The 22510-nt window shown below is 39.9% G+C and overlaps 1 protein-coding gene across 14 annotated transcripts in view; it reads left to right on the top strand.

Moving 5' to 3' along the window:
- Positions 1-22510, top strand: part of SLC35D4 (solute carrier family 35 member D4) — a 104775-nt gene that overhangs the window by 34883 nt on the left and 47382 nt on the right. For 3 of the 14 annotated variants that reach the window (XM_075023127.1, XM_075023125.1, XM_075023124.1), the window contains 2 exons: positions 2954-3079; positions 19219-19283. The exons of 6 other annotated variants lie outside the window; for them this stretch is intronic. In XM_075023127.1, the coding sequence (XP_074879228.1) occupies positions 2954-3079; positions 19219-19283 (191 nt within the window). Of the gene's footprint in view, positions 1-2953; positions 3080-17469; positions 17544-19218; positions 19284-22510 lie in introns of all 14 variants that reach the window. 5 more of the 14 variants (XM_075023132.1, XM_075023131.1, XM_075023126.1 and 2 more) reach the window with 4 other exon arrangements.

The raw sequence follows: 22510 nt of genomic DNA, 5'->3' as shown, positions 1-22510 counted from the left end.
CCTGCAAGGGTAGGGGCTGATCTACCAGCTCCTTCAAGATTCTCACAAGGTATCTTGTAACTATAAGGAACTATAAATTTACAGATGGGGTTGTTAAGAAAAGTCCTATCTATCTGATCACTAATGCTGCTTCCTGCAGGTGTTTGGAAGTGTTAAAACTACATACTGATCCAGCCCAACGTTGCCTGGGTATGAGGGCTGTCTCAATCGCATCTTAAGTCATCATAAGTGCAGAAAAACAGTATTTAACTAGTACTGTAAAAATGTTTAAATCCAGGTGTGTGACTCCCTTTTAAAAAAAAAAAAAAGGAAGGAAGTTAATGTGGATAAAGAATAAAGATAGCAAGTATTTGAATCTGGACTTGCAGAATGAGATCCAGTGGAAAAAACGCCCTCTGCTCACAACGACAGCTTTGCGTTCCCACATGAGCATTTTTCTTGGATTGAGTAGTGCCCTAGATCATCCTCTTAATCTCTCAGACTGACTGGAGTTTTCACCAGCAGTTGGAAGGGAGCAGCATTTGAGGCCAGAATATGTTTATCTTGCAAATGAGCCAAGAAAGGAGAATGCTGTAGTCCTCAGACAGCAGTGCAGGTCTCTAGGGAGGTGCAGAGAATCAGAAAATCTGTTTTCCATTTGGATGCTTTGTACCTATGTGACTGATGAGCTGGGGCTGAGATCGTTGCCACCACTTCATTTCTTGTTAAGTGCCGATAGACCAATAAACTAACCATGAGATCTGATCGGGCCTGCTTTGCAGATTCAAGGAGACATTCTTTGTGAAGCCCACATATTTGGCCTCCCTGCCCTCTAATTTTTCATTCATGTGAAAAACGGAGCTGGGTTGTAACTTGTTTTTATGATACTTTGGCTGCAGCAACTTAATCAATGTATGAGGTTTTTAAATTCTTCCCTGTAATGATTTCTGACAGCTTTCGTGTCAAAGCATTGCTTTGTGCAGACAGACAAAGCACAGGTTTCATCTGGGTATATAGTCCTGTGTGATATTTATAGCGACAAATGCTCTCTGCACTTTTGCTGTGAAAGCAAATAGCGTGTGTTAGTCATAGCTGTATAGATTCATGAGAAATGCCAAAAAATCACTAAAGTGATCTGTAAAACAATAAAAAAATGCTTTTAAGAAGCCCAAGAAATATGGAATGCTTTGTCATAGCCTTGCACAGATTTAGTCCCCAGAAGAGCAAGAATTTGAAACTGTACTGAGATTTCTTGTCTTAATTTGAAAGCTATGCTGGTATCGTGGGTCATGTACTGGAAAAAAAACCCTGGAGATGCTTGTATATACAGACAGAAGCATCTGGTGAGAACACTAATGAGCTCTAACAGTGCTGTCACTGAGTTTGTTTAGATTAAGGCTGCCAATCTATATCTGGTGATGAAACCTGTTAGGGTCTCTAAAAGTTAAGTAGCAGAAATAATTTAAATCATTAATATAAGGGAAAAATGGTAATTCAGAGCTTTTCTTCAGCAAGATACTGGTTATTTATGAATTCATATTCCCATATCATGTTTAGTGTTATCCCAATAAACTTGTAGTAGGGAGTTCAGCTTGTTTCCAATAGGAACCTATTGAGACAGCTTGTTATAAAGAGGAATAATAAATGGGAAGGTCAGTGGACTTTGGATTCTCTCTTTCTTCCTCCCTCATCGAAGAAATGAAGGTGGATAACTGAAATCAAGTTGCATTGAGTTTTATACTGGTTTTCTTATGGATTGGTTGGAAGAAAATTTGGATTAATCTGATCAGGAGTATGCAGCTCTTTTCTATGTGGCCATCCTATGCACCATTATGTAATCTTTAGTGTATCTGAACAGTGTTGGAGGCTCCCCAATACATAAAAGCATCCCCTGACAGCTGCTTTGGTTCTTTGGTTGTTAACTTTAGAAGTGTTTGCCCCAGGTCACCCTATGTTCAATGCTGACTGCCAGACATTGCAAAAGTAATTTTGCGGGAGTGTCTGAAAGAGTATCTTATCTGTGGGTGCTGTGTACCTAACTGTAGCCCACTGTACTTATATGCCAGCAGTTACAGTCTTCCCCCAAAATATATAACAGCTATTCAGAATGCCTCCTGTGGTCTTTGATGTTATATTTTGTGTCTGTGTATCTGCTTCTTTGGTCCCCATGGTGTCTTGAAGAAAATGGATAGACTAGATTCATCTTCATGTCAACGCAAAAAATGGATGATATCCCTCTTAAAGACTGGAAAAGTACTGATGTTTTTTATTAAAGCAGAAATTATCTTTTTCCTGCTTCTCATGAAATGGAGAGGCCACAACTGCAAGCCTTCTGAGGCTCGTAGCCTGGTTATGCTCACTGCATCTCTCTTCAGACATAGCAGTTCACATGAGAATTTTATCTGCTTTAATTCCAGGGGCAAACCAACCAAGAGAAATAAAACAAATTCATGCTTTTCCACATTTTTGCAGTCTTAAAGCCTCTGCTAAAGCATGCGCTCATATTTGTATATATCTTAATTCCTCTCTCACTGCTGCTTAGCATGCAAGTGCTATAAAATATTCTGGTCCAGAATTTTAGTTCCGTACTTCTGCTGAGGGCCGTTTACTTGAAGAAATAAGTGCCAGTCTAAGAGAGTCCTGCCATTGGTACCTTCTGAAGCAAATGGCTCTTTGTTCACCTCTGCCCTAATGGGAGAGGATTCTGGATTAAAAGATATGTTTAAAAATTTTATACAGATATCATAACCAGAACAAGAATGTGTTTGGTTATCTAGCACTTGCCCACTTGGTTATGTTGTAGACTGAAGTAGTGTCTTCTTTGCATGCTGCTGTGCTCAGGCAAAAGTGACAGTGAGATTCTTGGCTGAAAATCACATTGCTTTCTTGGCTTGGACCTCATAAAGCTTTATGCAAAAATGTCATAAACTCCCACTGGAGTTCCATAAACACAGTGCATTTTTATTCGGCAAAGATCCTGCACTGCGTGCAAGTCTGTCTCAAGATCTCTGCTCACCCAACCTGGAAAAACTGTGCAGCCACAAGCCAAAGCTCTGGAAGAGAGGGAGAATTGTGTGCTAGACCTGGCTGGACTCTGCTGGTAGGTGCTCTCTGCGGTACCAGTGTGGTTTGAAGTGCATCTCTGATCTGAGAGAGGGAGTTTCCATGTCCATAAAGCTTTCAAGTATGCCAAGAAGGGGCTCATAAGAGTAGGAGTGAGCTTCTTCCATCTACGCACCTTGTATACTCTTATGCATGTGGATATGCACACACATATGCATAAAGATAATTAAAAATGGTAACAATCCTTATTGATTTGTGGTTGGTCCTCACTGAATGAAATATGGACATTTATTCTTGACACATATATTTGATTCCTGTGAGTCATCATGGGGACTATGCAAATACCTTGAAAAAGAAAATGTGTTTCTCAGCTGAGCTTGACGAGCAGATAAGGCAATCACTGTGCTCTTAACTGCATCTTAAGGGTCTATAAAAAAGATCAGTTGCTGAAATCTTAAAAGTATAGGTTTTCGGATGGTTTCCATGGAGACAGCTTGATAGTTACGTTGTAGCATCCAACACTAATTACACCATATAATTGTTGGGAAGACATCAGTCTCCATAACAACTCCTTTGTGTGCCACATGACCACTAAGCCAAGTGGCACAGGCTCCCTGGGGCACTAATGCAATTTAAGGAAGCTGTCTTGTAAGAATAGCTGAGACTTGTTGGAGATTTTGAATCTCCAGGTAATGGAAAATTTTAGTATGTACATTAAGAGGTGTTGCATAGGGCTGCAGTTGTGTGTCCATTGAAAATGGCTGCTACACAGCATTTGGGCATGTCATGGTCACACAAAGAAGTACATAAAGTTATGTGTTGCAACTTGGGGGTAGTATTGCAGCACAAGTTTCATCTGTACTCGATATAATAAATCCAGTATCAGCAGACATTAGTTGATAGATTGAGCCCTAAGAGATGCTCTGAATTAGTTTGTTTCCTTTTATCCATCAGAATTTCCATTTGAAGTGCATCATGTACATTTGGTATTGTCATTCTCTTGAACATAAAGCTAACTGCAGAACCACTAGCTTGGAGTATGTCTTTGGAAGGTACTTTTTCACCCCTACCCTTGACAAATTGTCTCTATATACTTGACAGTAGAAAATTACAATTTAAAAGTAGATTTTGTCAAAACTAACAGAATTTTGAATTGCAGAGGATGCAGGTTCACTGGTTCCTCTGCGTAATAGATTCCTAGTCTCCCATGGTTTTATTTGGTCTATTGGAGTTACTTACATACGGAGAGCTGAGACTGGGAGATGAATCATAAGTGTGACAAAGAGAAGACAAAAGAACGAGATCTGGTTTGGAAATTGTTTCCGTTGCTAATGTACTGATGTAAATGCCAAAATTACATGGAGAACTGTGCACTATATAACATACTAATGTAGAAGGTTTCAAAGCTAGCTAAGGCTAGGCTTCCAAAAATGAGCAAAATAGCCACATTCTTCTCCCTTGCTGGTTCCCTGTTCTTTTCAGGATCTGGATTGCTAGCTGCCTTTTTGATTCTTAAAGACATTCATGGGTGAAATGTCTCCAGACTGCCTCACAAATCTTGATCCTGATCATTGACCTCTCTGATAGGCACTTGGTGTCACACTGCAGGTTGCTTTCTTCAGAAACTTCTCATGTTAGCAAGCCGCTGCTGTCTGAAACAGGTCTCCCTGTCTTTCTCTTCCTCTCTGTCCCCAACTCAGAACCAATCTTTGCAAAATCTCAAGTGCCTTCATTTCTCAATCCCACTCTGTACACCTGTTCAAGGATTAGATTTTGACTTTCAACAAAAGTCAGCCCCACAGGGCTCTGGGGGAGGCAGACTGAATGGTTTATGTCCTGTCCCTGATATATGTGGTGCTCAGGGAAATCACATAGGCTTCAAAAAATCTCAGGAGATGACTGTGAGCTGTTCTCACTCTATCCATGGCTAGCATGGAGAGGAAGAGGGCAGAGTTCAGCCTCTTCTTGCAGAGGCTTCCTCACCCTTTCTGAGGGAATGGGAGGCCAAAGACTATAGTGAACTATAGTCACTTCTGTCACTGTCTTCCCATGCATGGGACATGCAGGGACTGCTGAGGCCCATAGGGCTAAGTGTGTAACCTTGTGACATTGCTTATAAAAGGCATTGCTCAAAATGGATTAGCTGTGTTAATGTTTTAAAAAACATTTTTTTGAGTGTCATGTTTTTTAAGGTTTCTGATGGAATATTTTGACCTTTTATAACAGTGAATGGTTAGAAAGCCCTGGAAAGACTTTTGTTCTTGAATGGAAAAATAAAACCTTAAAGAATACCAATTCTTCCTTGCAGTCCTTAGCATAATAATAATAATAATAATAATGATAATAATAGCATGTAGATTTCTTTCCATTACATCATTACTAAAACAGCATAAACACACCAGAGAATGGCAATGCAGAGACTCTGTCTCTGTTATTATTGTTGGGTTGTATGGAAAGGGGTCAGCAGGGAGATTTAGTTATCTGGTCTGGGAATTGTTTGTTTATGAATTAGGTTTTCCCAAAGGAGTTGTGAGATGGGAAATACAATAGGAAATGGACTTTATACATGCACAGAAATACCAAAACTAAATGTCATGCGGGAGAGAGGTTGATGGAAACTTGCTATTTTTGCTAACAGATTTTTAAAAAATACTTGATTACACATCCCAAAGTTTCCTGTGCTATTTTTGATATTAGTGATATCCTCCACAGAGTTCTGAATTAATCATGACAGAAAAATCTTTTACATCTGATAATGTTGACAAGAAACATAAGCACTTCAGGTGTTTCTATAGATTTTAACAATGGAAAAATGCATTATATTGCTTTTCACTAAAACATTCCTCTTAAGCTAGGCATCCTCATTGGTTCTGACAATATCCTTGAACCCTTGCAGCAATATGTGTGCTTTCTGTGTATAAGTAAAGCAGCATGCATAGGATCTGTTCTCTTATAGCAGTGATACTAGGGGCAAGAAGAGGTTTGAAGATGCACTCAAAAAACACAGGTCTTGAACTGACAGTGTCCTCAATCTGCAGTGTTCAGCCCGAGGCCTTTGGGCAATCTAGCATGGAAAGAACAGTTGCTGAGAATGTGTGCAGCATCCTACCCAGCACCCCCCTCTACAGCAAGGTACTCCAGATATGATCAGTCTTGGCACAATGGGCCAGTTCCCATCTGGGTCATTTGAGCCAGTTGTGGAGGTGGCTTCAGAGTGCACAGCTGGGTGGGTGTTCACCTACCTGATGTCTATGTGGAAAAGTTCACTGTTGGCTTCCCATTTTGCTCAGGGGATATTTTCTGCTGTCAGTCTTCTGGTCTGGAGTGTGAAGGTGTTATGTGGTATAGGGCAACACCTAAGCACATGGCTTCAGACTGAGTGTCCAGCTGACTGTTGAAAAGACCTTCAGTTCTTGTGATGCATGGAAACACATTGATGTAGCCTGCAACATATCTGCCTTTGGCCCCATTTTCTTGCCTTAGTCTCCACTATGTGTGGCAACTTAGTTGCCATAGTTGCTTGTGGTCCTTTGAACTATGTTCTTTTGCACTTTGAGGGAGAACAAACTGATAGGGGTTGAAAGTATCAGCCTGGTTAATTTGGACTTTGGTAAGAATTATGAAGTGGTGCACATAAAGTGCCAATTTATCTGCCTCCAGGAAACTCAAGTCAATTTTCCTTTTCTTCGTGGACCCCAACTGCTAGGAACTTTACACTCTGCCTGCTGGAACCAGCTTTTTTTTTTTCCTCCTGAATGCCAGCTGAGCCACCACTGAGCCACTGCTGTGGGAGGTCATGGTCCACCTGTGAGGAGTTTGGAATTGCCTCCTCTCCCGCCTTTAGTCAGAGGTCCTGATACTGCAAGGCAGTTATAGTAACAGTTCCTGCCTGATCTGGCTATTGGCCCACCCACTGGCATCTAGCACTTGGGAGGAAGATAGACATAGGCAGATGCTGAGCTCGGACCCCAACTCCTTTTGTGCCAGATACACATAGCAAACCATCAGTTTGCCTGTTAAATTTGCCGCTTAAGTGTGACAATGAAAAGCATGGTTGTCTTATCTGGGTTATCAGCCTTTTCTGTCTCTTTATGGTAATCTCTATTTCATGATCTCATAAGGGTTAGATGAGGTGAAGAATAACTTGGAATGCCAAAAGGCTAGCTCTTGCTGAGCTTAACATTAGATGAAGTGTATTTTATTGTGGTATTTTACAGCAGCAGATTGTTAGAACAGCTGGCTACTCCCCAAAACTGAAAAGCAATACTTTTCAAATCAGATAGAAAAAATAATTCTTTAACACAGTTTACCATATTACTGACCAGTGAAAATTCAGGGCATCAAACAGAAGATAATACTAAGACAATTGACTGAGTAAAAGTAAAGAGAGGTATACTTTTTACAGGTTCAGATCTGCTCAAAAGGTTTTAGTGACTGGGTTGCTAGTAATTTCAGCAGAATCAGACATTATATGGAAATCTTTCTAGGACAGAAGTGGAAAGATTAACAAACTGCATGCCATGGGATGTAAGTTTTGTATCAACTAAGGTTAAGATGCAAATCCCTCCTTTTCTCTGATGTGCACATTGACTGCAGACTTTCTGCATTAGGGGAGGATCATAAATTCTCCTGAATTCTCTGCCATCAACCAGTACTTGATTAAACAAAACCTTGGTCCACTCCAGTTGGTGTCCATGATCCTAACAGGTAGAACACTTCACTGTTGTTGTTGCTGTTGCAATGCTTACTCCATTACACAAATATTTAATAATTAATAAAATAAGAACAAGATGATGAATCACATTGCCCTGTCAGCTTCTGAGCTCAGAGGTTTCAGGGGAGAGACTAAATGGCAGGAGCAGTTTAAGGCCTTTGCAATAATGGGGCAGCATAAAAGGATGAGAGACTCCTCGATAGGCTGAAACGACAGAGGAAAAGTACAGTTAAGCATTGTAATGCACGAAGCATTTACAGGAAACAGGAGGCATTGGGTCTTAAGTTTGGTATAACCCGGAAATACAAATATATTTCAGCTTTTGGTCAAATACACGTTCATCAGCAGTCAATCTTGTAACAGCAAGAATGGACAAAGCACTTCTTGGCAAAGTTGAAGAAAATCAAAGGCCTAAAGAAGCCTTCTCGTATCCCTCGTTAAATGACTTTTGTTGTCCTTGCTTGGCAAAGCTTCAGCTCCATGGATTATGCCTCTCGTTTGCAGAACTGACCTGAACAGATGCTATTAGTCTGGTGCATGTATGCACACCTGTTTGAATCATGATTGATAGTATTTCCATGTCAGCAAAGCACGCTTCTGGGAGAACGTACATGAATTGTGCAGGGTTTTCCCTTTGTCTCCTTAATACAGAACTGGAACACTGAGAGTAATAACAGTATCTGGATTATGTTTTCAGTGGTCACATTTAAGAGAAATATTTAAATATGAACTGAGGTACTGTTAAAATTTAGTTCTGTACTATAACCACTCTACACTTTATAGGCTGAAGATAGGTGGCACTTCATTAGCTATCTCATTAGTCATAGGAAGGGGAAATGTATGGAAATGTATGTTTTGGCCATTATCTCCAGTAGTGGAGGGAAAATGCTTCTTGTTTTGGCTTTCTCTGTATTATGACAAAGTCTGCTGTTTGTGTTTAAGTGAAGGTAGGGTGGAGTGCCTACTTGATGTTCAAAAAGAAATTGCTACCATAATTTCAACCCAATCTAGTATTTTACAAGGGGCAAAGAGTTTTGGTTTTCTTTAAAAGTCTCAGCATATCTTTCACTTTCTGTAGGAAAGCAAAATGAGTTACAACGTGCTTGTAATAGTTCAGCCCTATCTCATCAGTGATGTATGTTTATATATTTCTATGCTATATATAGTATGTGTTTATATATGAATGCATATATAGATGCATGTTTATACATTGATAGATATAGGCCTTTCTGAAAAGAGTCTTGTCTTGTTCACGTCTGATCATTGTAAACATGATGATAATGTCCTGTTTCTTGTAAGAGGAGTATTTTCTTACACAAATTCTATTAATTACACTCTGCAACATAAAATAATTGCTGTATCTTTCTCCGTGGTGGTTCTCGTAAGGTTAAAAAAAAAGGAAGAGACAGTGCAGAACCAAGGAAATTAAGATATTGCCACGAATCAGAAAGGCTATCAGTTAGCTATACATTAAATCTTTGTATGGCTGAGAGCTGTAAGACAGGTGCCACATACCTTAAAGAGGTGAAGGCAGAGGATTCTCTAGAAGTGATTCAGAGGCAAGAGACAGATGGGCTTTTTTGAGCCCTTTCTGCATTATAGGATGGGGCTGGGCACACAGCTGGGTTCCAGAATGACCTAGTAACCACAGCTTCAGTATCCCCTAATGGCTCATGCTCTCCCACAGCCAAACTCCTAATGAGATGCATACGGTGCAAGAACAATAGCTTGGCCACCTTTGTCTCATGAGGAATAAAAGAATGATGAAGTTAGACAACTATTCATCAGTTCTTTTGGCATTCACATGGTGCTCAGGGTTAAAAAATAGTTACTGTAGCATATTAATCTGAAAGGATTATACGTTAATCCTTGACAATGTATTAATCTGCTAAGACAGGATGCTGAATGACTTTGAGGAAGCTGATACAACCACCTATTGCTTCAGTCTTGCACTTGCAGGATCAGCGTCTTGGTTGTATTGGTCATCACATCCTGGAAACGAAAAGTACGTACAAAAAACAGCCCTGAGAAAAATCTTCATAAATGCGATAGAAAGTAGAGGATGGATACCTAATTCTCTAAATACTGGAACTGCATACAAGTATCTAGGCATAGAAATGCAGAGGATTATCTGCCCTCTAAATGCATAGTAGGGATAATTAAGAAATCTTTCTTACAGCAGTTGAAAAGCTGATATATAAAAATATTCCTCTGCCATACACAGATTATTGTTTGGGGTATTGGTAAGGTAAAAAAACCCCACCTTAAAGTATCTGATGATTTTGCTAGAGTCCAGCATTTATACTGCTTCTGTTCTGAAAAGATTTTAGAGGACAGGTTGCTCACTGTGTTTGTCATTTGATCTACCCTCTCCCTCTTTTTTTCATATGTTTTAAATGCAACATGTAGATGATTTTAAGCTGGGTCAGGAGTTAATTGCTATGAAAACCGGATAGATTCATTTACACTAGAGCTAAGTTTTATCATTAGGCATTTGACTGCTAAGGCGTATTTAAACACTGGCTGCTTTTGAGTCACAGTACACAGAACTATTTCTTAAAGAACCCCTGGAATTTACCATTATTGTTTTAATAATGCTCAAAAAAATAAAGAGGAATAAAATATAAGGAAAGGGTAGAAGAGAGTGACCAAAACCTCCTTTGAGAAGAATGTGCTTTAGGGAAGCTGGAGGTCTGTGCAGGCATTTAGGCAAATATGAAATAAAAGATCTCGAAGAAATTTACAGCAGCTGGTAAAACTTCCGTGTGGCTGGATCAAAGCTGTGTGGATCATGAAGTTGCTGACTCTGTCACCGTTGCCATGGTGCCACTGTTGCCATGGTGCCAGCATCACCAGGCTATCCTTTAAGTAACAACCTGTGTGTTGGGAGGGTTAAAGGGTTTTCTTCCTTCAGGAGAGCTGAGCAGAGTCCACCTATGAGCAATGTGCACCTATGTGTGCTGTAATGCACAAACTTATTGCACTGTTTACTGATTTCATAGACTGGCAGTCTCCACTTAAGTCTGTCAGGGAATGAAAACCCTTAGGGCATGTCTGCACTTTGGTCAGGCTGTGAGTGTAATGCAGCAGACATGCTCAAGTTACCTTTAAACTAATGAGCAGAATGGAGAGCAAAACCTGTTTTACTTTCCCCCTTTCCCCAATGTATCTCACTTTGGATTCTTTCCCTTGTTTAGGCTGCTCAGCTTTTCAGGCAGGATCATGGCATTGCTGTTTCCTCTGGGAAAAAACATTATTTTGGTGGCTCAAGGCTAAAGCTTCATTACTTATCCTTGGAAAAAGCTGTGTCTTTGCTTAAAATCCTTCCTTGTAGGTGTTTTTGTTAGTAGTGCTCCTTCAGGGGGCTGCATTTATCACCTGAAGTCATTAGGTTAAGCAGCATATTTTGTCTTGCCTTTTGATTGGTAACAACAGACCCTCAAAACAAAGTTGAAAACTCTCACAGGTCATTTCAATGTGTTGATTAATACAACTGAATCAATATCTAGGGGAAGGAGGCTTTACAGGAGAGTTGGTCAGAGGAATTTTGCCCGCATTTGCTGTATCTCTTTTAACAAGATATTGGCTTTGGCACTTTAAAGGTGGTTTGCAAGGAGCCTTTGAGCTTCTAGAAATGATCCAGATTGCACGGAAAGCCTTCTCATTGCAATAGGCAATATGCTTGAAAGCTTCCAGGGAGGTTTTTACTTCCATGGTAGATCATCCCCAGAGCTCATCTGAAATTAAACAGTTAATACTAGTTTGATTTTGGTCTGTTTCTGCGTGCAGGATTCATTTAGATACTGTGCAGGATGGAGATCTCCTGTGCACAGTATCTGCAGCTGTTAACGGTACTTTATTTTGATTGATGACCATGGGAGAAAAACAGTATTTTTTTTTCTCCAAGTTTTCTTTGTATTTAATTTTTCCCTGCCCTATTTATAAGCAATCAGGTTGTGTTTGACTTTAGTTCTAGTCCCATCATATCTTTCTTGTGAGGGAGGACGTGTACCATGTTTGTCATCTTTAGCAGGGATTTTTACTGCTGACTTACGGCAGGTTTCCAGTGACTACCAGCCTTCCACAATTGGTGAGCTTACTGGTGGTCATTGGTGCCTCTCATTGTTCACTGCTGACTTTCTGCAGTTTGTGAAACTTCACAGTCAGGACCTGCTCTACAAAGCTCTCCTCTAAAGTCTGGGTTATTTCAAAAAGGCTTGTCAGTGCACTCTGGACCACTTTAGTTAGGGTTTAGACAGGGGAGATCCAGGTCCCTTGTTCTTCCATGTATTTGGCTGCCCCAGTCAATGCCTTGTTCATCTGTTTCTGTAGCTGCTGGATCTCTCTGAATCAAAGTATTCTTGTTAAGGTGCAGAGAAGTTACCCCTCTGGCAATGTTTGGTTGCTTTAAATTTGGATGTAGCAAAGCAGAGGAGAGCTAGATAGAAATGGCTTGTAGTCCAGCTGAGATGAAAAATGTATGTAAATAAGGAGGAATGGTGTCAATAGCTTAGAAAATTCATGTGAATTAATGAATGCAGACAATGGCATTAAAAGATTAACTGTTCCTTTTTTCCTATTCTGAAGATTTTTGTTCAATTTTTGCTAGATCTCCATACCTGACATAAAATTTTGTGTGCACACATGTACATATGCTTAGTCTCAAGTAGACATATATACAAAAGAGATGTAACTCTGAAATCTGGGAAATTATTTCAGTGACTCTCCCTCAAGAAACAAAAGAGTATGTGGTGTTGCTGATGTTTGCCTGCTGTAATTTTTGCCTTTTTGGTAGTACTGGATTGTCTTGATGTAGCTGTTTTCAGTGGCACTAATAGTGATCCATTTCCCTGGCGATTTTTGATGATTATCTTAGCAGCTGGTTAAAACATGCAGAAGAGGGACAAAACAAATATTATGTCTATAAAAAGCTTGACATTGCTTTAATTCCACCAGTAGAATGAAAACAAAGGTTATGTACATCAGAAGCTTTTTTCTGATGTTTTGAGAAGATGACCTGATGATAAATAGAATGATTTATTTTGAACAGTGAGAGAACTTGATGAGCCATTTCAAAACACTGTCTTTGGAAAAAAATACGTGTTTTTCTAAGGACAGAGGTTTTGGCAGTTTGGGGAAGTGCGGTTACAAGGATTGCCTCTGTGTACACAAGCTAAGGAAAACTTTTTGTAAAGTATTCTGTGTTCACTTACAGCAAGAACTATGACATTTAACTTTCTAGCAGTTTAAAAGTAAATCAGAGGAAACACACTTTTTATATGGTATGTACAAGTATGGTTGTAATACTAACAAATCATGGTCATGTCTGGCCTAAATCCCCCATATCTTTCCATTCCAGATAGGAAGATTAAATCAGAATCTAAATTTTGAAAATGTCCTCATCCATGTTCTTGGCTATGTAAACAACATGTTCCTGAACACCTCAGAAATACTAGATACTCAAAATCTACAGCCAGCTTTTGCAGCTTGAAGATCTGTCTGTAAAGCAATTGTGGAGTCAGGGGTGGAAGGGATAAATGCTAGCTTGGTCAAGAATGACACATTTATCTAGCCAGTGCTGGCTGGTTTGAACTGATTGAGAATTTACACCGTAGAGGCTATGGGATAACCACAGCTAATCGGTGGAGAAGGCAAGGCAGCAAAGAATGCAGAGTCCTGCATTTCTGTATCTCCCAGGATCCAAGTTTCTGCTTTGTCAAGGACTGGGAACCCTTAGGATGTCACCTCCTGTCTTCAAGCCGCATGTCAGACTTACCAGAATTTTCTGATGTTATGTGGTCAAGATATAGATCTAACAGGAAAGCTGGCTCAGCAGGGATCTTGCTTATTCTTAAGGTCCTTCAGCAAAGAATTCTCCAAACAGTCTTTATTTTTTATTTTGCTATCTATAAAACTAAATTAATTTCTAATTCTAAATGAATTTCTAATTTTTTTCTTTTTTTAAAAAAAAACACTTTTATGAAATAAATTTTGCTTTCTCTCCTGAGCATTTTTTCTTGCCTGACCATAATGTGGTTAGGAGAAAGGAGGGGATCATTCATGTCATGAGTTGTGTAGTGGTCTGTCTATCAAAGTTCCTTGGGAATTCTTTAAAGCTAGTGGTAGTAGTGCCTCCCTCCACTCATGAATCACTAAAGCAAATTTACAAATGCAGGTGCATGAGAGCACATTCTTTCCTATGCCTCCTTTTTGCCTGTGCAAGGGTGATTTTCTGTGCTGGATTTGTTCCCACCATGCAACAAGTTCTTCCACACATTGGGATATTTCTGCTTTATGAATCTTGGTCTCTTACCCAGCACTTCAGCAATGCTGTCATTTTTCTTGTTGCTGGTAATTCAACCTGATAAGGAGCAAACTCCGGACCTGTGAAATTGATTCCCTTCTCCTTGGATCCTGAAGTTGGGCACTGTGTTGTCCTTCAGAGTGGCTTGTTACATGTAAATGACGATGTAAGCAGTGTGCGGGATGTTGTATAGCATCCAGGCCTGTCTTTGGTTCCCAGAATGATGGGAATACCTGAAGTTTTCACCCTTTTTTGTGGGGAACTGAATCTGGGAATCTTTTCTAACCAAGAAGTTTGAAACCTCAGACTGTGGGTTAATGCTGTGGAGCCCCACATCTCTCTGCTTTGCCAGGCTGTGGTGTAGCAGTACCCACCCCAATCTCAGCCTTTCAGACAAGCATTTCACCACTGAGGAAACACAGACTTTTTTCTGCCTAAGTAATTCCTCATGATCCTTCCTTAAAGGTTCACCATAGTTCATGCCTTATCAACTTCTGAGTTATCTTTGATGGTCATGATTTCTCTGATGCACAAACCCTAGAGCTTTCACATGTCAGTGGTCATTAGGTACAATGATTACAGCCTCATCTGTTTCTGTTTCGGTGTTTACAATGAGCAGGTCTTTCCTATCACCGTCTCCTTGAAATATGTTGCTCTTATTCAGAAACTGGAGCAGGGATCTTGTAAGCTTTGTTTCCATCTTTAGGGACCAGGTTGTAAGGTGATGAATGAGACTGTATTTCTCTGCTGTCCCACCCTTTCTAGATGGGTTCAACCCCACTTCTGGTACAAACTTGTAAAAGGGCTGCTGTTTTAAGACCCTTCTCTGTGGCATAATCCCGCCATAGGGCTGGGTTGCCCTGTTTTCTCTCCTGGTTCTTGTTCACTCCCTGTACTACAGTATTTATGTAAAGAAGTCCCATCTGTTCTGTTTTGTTATCTAACTATTCAGGCCCAGTCTTTGTTCTTGGAGTCCTCCTGCAGCATTCTCCCTGTGCTTGAGGTGATGCTGCTGTAATCTTCTTTCTTCTCCTTCCTGGTGGGATCTGCAGTCCTAGCTCAAGCAGGCTATCTGCATAACCATAGAAGCTGTTTCATCTAGGGTAAGTTGGGCCGGGCTGAAGAATTTCTGCAAGTTGTGTCCTCCAGCAGTGGAGGAGGTCAGCCCACTCTCCTCTTATGCACAGACCTTGTCCCAGGTAAGTATCCATCACAAGGATATGCTTACTTCCTTGAATGCTAATACATATTGTAAAGAGCTAGAACTGGTTTTGATTGAGATAACAAACACAGTCTGAAGTGCCAAGATTTTTGTTTATTTATAAAATTGCTTCTAAATAACTCAGTGATTGGAACTATAGAAATAGTTGAGATCAGGTCAAATAGGTGTTAATAAAATGTTCCTTTAAATGGGTCTTGTTTTCACAGTACAATGGAGTGACACATTAAATTTAGAGTGATTTATTTCAAGACACAATCTTTTTTCCTTTTTTTTGGTGCAAGGAAGGGTTTGAAATTATTTCTTAGGAACGAGTTCAGCTCACATGGAAATGTTTTGTTAAATGATGCTACACTCAGATTTTCTTCCTAATCACTGAAAGCTGTGTCAGAATTTTGTAGAAATGTTCATGATATGAATGTTTTTAAAAATAGCTTTTGCAGTACTGCCTGGTCACAGTTCCTTTAAGCAAGTAAGTAGGCAGAGTCCACTGAGCTATTCATGTTTCTAAAATTGTTGGGGTTCAACCATCCAGTCTGTATCATTTGGTAGAATTAGTTACTGTATGTCAAAATCTTGGGGACCTTTGTTCAAAATATGCTGGTTATAGCTAATTAAAATTTTCCTTTCCACCTTCCAGTTTTAAAGATTCACCACCAAAATATATTTGGAAATCATTAACTTAGTTTGCCCTTTAACTTGCTTTCTTTTGTCTTGCAAGCTCATGCCTTTTCCTAAGGCATCTGAATGCCTAGGAGGACAACTGTGACCTTTAAAGTGAAGAAAGAGAGATTACTGCACTTAGCATGTTTTGGTTTTTTTAAAGGACATTCAGAACATCAATGTAGGTGTTGTTTTAGTTTAAAAACTAAATGTGCACTTAAAACACTTAGGAAAATGCTGAAGTGTACTTAAAGGAAAATTACCTTCTGAACTATGTCCCTAGACATTAGATTCTTCCCTTGCAAGAAATGATATGGTTAGCTTCCCTGAAAACTTGTTTTTCATTTTTAAATGTATTCCTCTTTTAGATAAACAAAGGTGGACATTTTAGCAATGTGTTTTCTTTTCCTTTTGTTTTGTTTTGGTTTTTTTTTTCTTACACGTGCTTACTCCATGTGCTCTTCCAACCCACATTTTGTTTCTCTTTGGCACTGAGAGACTCTTACATAATTTTTCAAAAATACAACAGTGTTCTGCGGTAATAGTCCAAAAGGCTACAGCCTGCATTTTTGCAGAGGTTTGGGATGATTGCAGTAGAATGGTGTATTGTTTTTGATAAGGCCTGTTTTTGGAGGGTTCTTAAATGCCTGTTTCTCTGCTGTTGGCCTCTTCTCAAGTTTCTAATAAACAAGACTCTACAAGGGAGTGGGTGACACAACTTTAACTTGTGTCACTTCTCAAATACAGCATTTCAGTTTCTTTCAGGAGAACAGCTTAAAGAAAAGAATGGTCTGTAGATACCACAGCTGCCATCCTTCTTTAGTTCCTGTTTACATGCTCGGTAATGAATATTGTATATTTTTATGTAATAAATTAGCATTAGCCTAAGAGAAGCTCAATGTGGTTAATTCACAGTCATCCACACTGATGAAAATGAGAAATAGTTCCTCGTAGGTCAGTGCAACTGCTGCAAGGTGTGTAAGGGGAGAATCCAGCCTGCTAGAACAAGATGTGGATGTATTTTAGAGTGCTGCATTTGAACTGGTGGATATCCAGCCTAGGAGCTGTATTTAGGTAAAGTACATGAAAGATTCAGCTCCCGAATGGTTAGCTTCCACTGTTTGGAGTAGGCATCAGCTCTCTCTGGCTGCAAATGGCTATGAGACAGGTCAAGGTGTGACTTGAATGTGGACAGTTGCAATATCATCTTCCTGAGTTTTGAAGAATAACTCTCAGTTTGTGGCTTGTCCTTCTCCTCTGTCAGTCTCTTTCGGGTGCATCTATTTAGTCATATGTCTGCTTGTATGTTTACATACAAGGCTGTAGGGGTAGAGCTGATACATATCTTTGATTTTCCCCTGGAGTGGGAGCTCACTTGTCCTCTTAGCTTTCAGCTTTACAGCGTTGCCCATGTTGTACACTACTGTGGTAGGCAGTGTGCAAGTACTTAAGTCAGATGAATGAATAGTTTGTATCAGGAGGTATGCCTGTGGTTGTATTGATACCAGCAATTTGATTGCTGTGCAGGAATGCAGTGGATCTGCAGTCTCGTGGTATCCTTCCTGGATCAAGTCCATCTCCTGCCTCATTCCCTCTGCCAGGTGCGTGTGCTATAGGCAAATGGAGAACAGTCAGGGTGTGATTTATGGTAATGTCCAGGAAGAAAAAAAAAACATCTGCATGCCTGAATCTCCCTAAAGTAGAGAACATCACCAAACAGGCCAGGGGAGGCACTCACTGTATAGTCCCCATCGAGCACCACCTCTCCTGTGTGGTGCTTGCTGCCACTGCAAAACTGCCACTGCTAGCTTTAGATTATTGTCTCCTCTCCAGCTATCTCTTAGAGTGGGGCTGGAGGAGGGACGTACAACCATCTCTTCTTTGTCTGCTGCTGCTCATGATCCTGCACTGATTGAACTGCAAGCAGATTCAGAACCCTGCCTTTTAAAATGCGGGCATAATAAATGTAGTGGGTATTGACTAACAAACTGTTAGTGCAAGCTCTGGTGCACAGAGTCTACTTTAAAATGGTATTTGCTTCCCTACTGGACATGTAGTAGTGTTTTAAAAAGTAATAGATTATGGAATGAAGTTTCTGCTGTCTCCCCTGGGAGTCAACTAGACAAACAACGATTAGGAAATGTTAGCTGATAATTGTTTAAATATTTTATTTCTTAATTTCATCTTTTTCCTTGGGCAATTTTGTATTATCCTAAATAGTTCCTTTCATTCTTCAGTGCATGTGTTTCCCAAGTATTTGTAAATCACTACGAAGTCTTCCTTTCCCACAGGCGTTGCTTTTCCTAACTGTTGACTGAAAATCAATCCCTTCATCTAATGACTCTGTCACTGTTCTCTGAACTCTTTCCATTTTACATTATCCATCTGGCAACAAACTGTCCAAAACTGTGCACAGGCTGCAGATGTGGTAGCTTCATAGCTGTTGAGGCAGGGATCTGTTACAAACCATTGTATGTCAGGATCTAGCTGTTTCTGGGATCAGTACTATGAAAATGTAAAGTAATTTGCCCCTAGCTTCTCTGGCCAGGACACCTTGGTGTAATGAGAGATTTGTAATACAAACCTACTGAAGTTGCGCTGTTTTTCTTTACCCCATAAGCCTTTTTTTTATGGCTTTTCTACAGCCACAAATACATTTCAAGCTCTCATTCTCCTCAGAAATATAAGGCTTTTCAAGCCCAGCAGGCCAGGCCATCTGGGATATGTGATAAGGGACCCTCTGCTCTGGTTCCCTGCCCTGCCTGGGCTGTGTCCTGTGTTCTGTAGGAGTCAAAATTGAACTGCGATGTGTGACCGTCGTCTCTCCATTGGTTTCCCAGCCTAATGAGAAGTGTGTTTTGCATGTGCTTTCCCAGCAATACCCCACAGTCAGATTCCCTACCCTAAGCTGGCTGCACAGCTCTTGTGTCCCTATCTGTTGGGTCTTTTTGTGCTATTTCTGGCCTGCCTCCCACTGGCCAGAGGGGAAAGGAGGTGCTCTCTGTACTTCCATCAGGAGGAAGGTTGGGCAGGAGTGGAAGCATCATGTTTAGCAATGTCTTGCTGCTTAGCATAAAGTCATTGGGTTTCTCCTGTCCATTGAGTATCTATTTTAGGTACTGCATGTAATGGTTAAGAAAACAGAGAAAAAAAAAAGAAAAGGAAAAAAAATGCGACTTCACGTGCAGAAATTTAATTTCAGCAAAAGTATTTCAGTTTTCATTTGTGATATCACAAGTTCACAAAGTGTTGGTTTTTTTCCTTTCAATTTAACAGGTTATCACTGCTAGCTTATCACCGTTCTTCTTTGTCATGACTGCCAATGTACTAACAATTTCTTGGTAAGTGCCTACGTGAGCTTTTTTATTAACAGTAAAAGTGAATTTCCACACAGTGCTTCATATGGAAGTACTTTTTAAATGTCAAGTTCTATTAGTGCCAGTAATATTTTGCATGTAAGAAGAACCAGGTGTGCAATGATGGATGCAGTACAGTAATACAAATAGAAGAGTGTTTCTTCTGCCTCTGTGGGAGAACATGGACATTTTGGACATTAAGCCTCACCACAATTCACTCAGCATGTTTTACAGCTAGACAAATGGATGCAATAGGCAAATAAATGACCCATTCAAAGTCACACTATAAATTAGTGGCGGAATTGGAAATAAAACCCAGGAGTCATGGTTTGGTGACAGCATCTTTTTAACCAATAGAGTGTATTTCCCTAACATTGTGTACTGTGAATGCATAAAATGAAAGTAGTAGAAAAATAATGATAATAAACTTTTCCCAAAGCTGTATCTGGATTTTGTAATGTGTGACCGCACATTATGAATCACCTAACCTGAATTTTTTAGGTAGGATTGGGGTGCAAACTCCTTTGGTCAGAGACAGTGTTCTTGATCTGTGTTTGTATAGCACCCAGTGAAAGGAGATCCCAGCCCATGGCTGAGGCTCCTAAATGCTTCTGCCATGCAAATAACAACCAAATATGGGGTTAGGCATGTATCTCTGAGGACAGATTTGTTATTGGAAATAAAAATCTGCTTACTTTTGAAAAGCTTTAAGCTTCATTTTTTTTCCCTTTACGGTTTGATTGCCATCCTAATGATTCAGCTCTGCACTGAATGGAATTAGCATATTCTTTTTCCAGGTGTGATAAAGAAGTTACAGGAAGGAGAATCTCAGTTTAAACTAGCCCCATATGCATATGTGTGAATATGCATCTCCATATGTATGTTAGGCGCATGTAATCTCAAATACTAAAATGAGTCATGTGGCCTATGTGTGTAAGAGGCTAAAATAATATCAGTGCACCTACAACACTCCTAGTCTAGGGCAGTAACTTGCTGCCTTCATCATGTTTTACATGTGTTTGTGCAGGTCTATCATGTGCATGCTAGAGGTAGGCTTTTATAATATGTATGTATTCACTGACACGTATACTAAAAAATCATGTGTACCTTTGTTAATGTAAGCACATGGACCTGTATAGTTGCACACGTGCTACAGGCCCTATATGCACTGAAAGTAATATCAATGATGAATACATCTGTATCTTTAAAAGAAACTTTGCTTTAGCCCTTGGGCCACTGTTATGCTTTGTCATAATTCAAAAAGATATTTTATTTATTTATTTATTTATTTGAGTTCTGTTACTGCTTGTGCATCAGCAGTGCCTTGGCTTATAAGAAAAACTCTGGAAGTAGTTAGTTAGATTATAGCAGCTGCAAAGCACTCATGAGATCATTAATCACTGAGTTTTTTAGTGTTGCTCCAGTGTTGTCATGGACAGTATCATATGTTAATTTCTGAGTGATGGGCAAATGCGGTTAGCTGTCATCCCACAATAAACAGAAGCTGGAGGATTTGCCAGATGGTAAATTGAAGGTAAATCAAGGGTTGGCATTTAGCCATGTTTTTTTTCTCTGCTTCATCTTGAAGTTATAATGATAGTTTCTGTTGGCCTAGTAATCTGGACTGCATGGGCACATGGATGCCTGAGATTTCAAACCCTTCAGAAAGGGATTCTTCTTCTCTGGTGGAGGACATAAGATATTAAAGAACAATTTAGATGCAGGCACATTTTTACAGAACAGGGCTGTGCAGTTTACTATCTTTTGTACAAAATTGCCAGTCTAATTTTTAGAATGATACATCAGAGAGAGGTTTCTTTTTTAAGGTCTCTGTTAAAACTGTTGTAGAAAACAACACATCTATAGAAATTAAAAAAAAAAAATTGAGTCATTTCTAAGGTTCTGTTGGTTTTAGGTCTTCCTATATACAGTGAGGTTTTTTTCTTTAGGATAAAGAATACATTATCCAACCTTAGCTTCCAAAGGAATTAATATAGAGGGTATGTTTATAACTGGAGCTGAAATCCAGGCAGGACATGGGGGTTAACCCTCTCCAGAGAAAAGTGCTCAGAGGTTGTTAGTGATTACATACGAACAGACTCACATGTTTTAGATCTTTTCGAAAAGCTTGCTCCTTGTTGGTAATTCCACACCCAAAAGTATTCTGTCTCCACAGTGGACTGTCTACAGCCTGTCTGTAGCACCTACTTTCCAGGGCTTTTTACTGTGTAATTGTAAGATAGTGTACTGTTGTTATACAATGTTTGTTCCTCTCGGGAACAAGGGCAATTATGTGGTTTTTAAAACAGCTCACCAAAGCTAAGATTTAAGCGAATGTAATGCTATTAAAGACCAGAGAGCCTTCAGCTTTACATGCCTTTTTTTTCCCAAGAAAAAAAAAGCCCTCTTACAAATGAACTTAACAGAAGTTTGTTTTGTTTATAAAGTTCATTAAGGAGCTTTTCTGTTTCATAAGCTAACTAAGCCATGAGGCTAAGAGGAAAGGTCAGTACACTTAGCTTTGCAGTGTTACAAAAGGGGAGAAGAGTCGGTGTCCTACCATATTACTGTCAGCTACGATAAACAGCAGAGGAGATTTGGGGATTATTAACTATTGCATGGATTGAATGGGTTGATAGCTTATTTCAGTGAATGGTTTTGTTTGTAAAACCATTCATCCTGATTTGGAGCCCTGCTTCTATCCTGAGTCTTGGAGAGAAGCTTTAGTGCCACCACTGCGCTGTGAGCAGCACAGGAACGGAAGCGCTTGGGGACATGTGCTGTTTTGGCTGGGGCAGGTTCTTTCACCAGGTTACTCACAAGGAGAAGCAAACATGGGGATTTCTACTGGCCTCACTATGCCAGTGGGATCTCCCCAGAGCAAAATTATTTTTCCTGATTTCCTCAGTCCCCAAAATCTAGGCTTTACATCTCCTCCTGACTTTGTCAAGTGACAAGTTTTCAGGACAGAACACAAACAAATTGCAAGGGGGGGATCATTAACTTAATGAAGTTCAAACTCTCTTGCCTTCCTTTCCTATTCTTGCTAGTGTATGGGTGCACAACTATTCTTGTAACTAGGTGCAACCTTCTCTGTCTTGGTTTTTGTCTGTGTATTTTCACATGAATACCACCAGCCCTAAAATATAGGAAGGGTAGTTTCTGATGAGATCAGTTAAATAAGACATTTCTGGTTTCAGCCTTTTCTTAGC

The sequence above is a fragment of the Buteo buteo genome, chromosome 3 (assembly GCF_964188355.1).
Source record: "Buteo buteo chromosome 3, bButBut1.hap1.1, whole genome shotgun sequence".
In the NCBI taxonomy this organism is placed as follows: domain Eukaryota; kingdom Metazoa; phylum Chordata; class Aves; order Accipitriformes; family Accipitridae; genus Buteo; species Buteo buteo.
The sequence above is the reverse complement of the archived record's forward strand: the minus strand, read 5'-3'. Positions and strand labels throughout refer to the sequence as shown.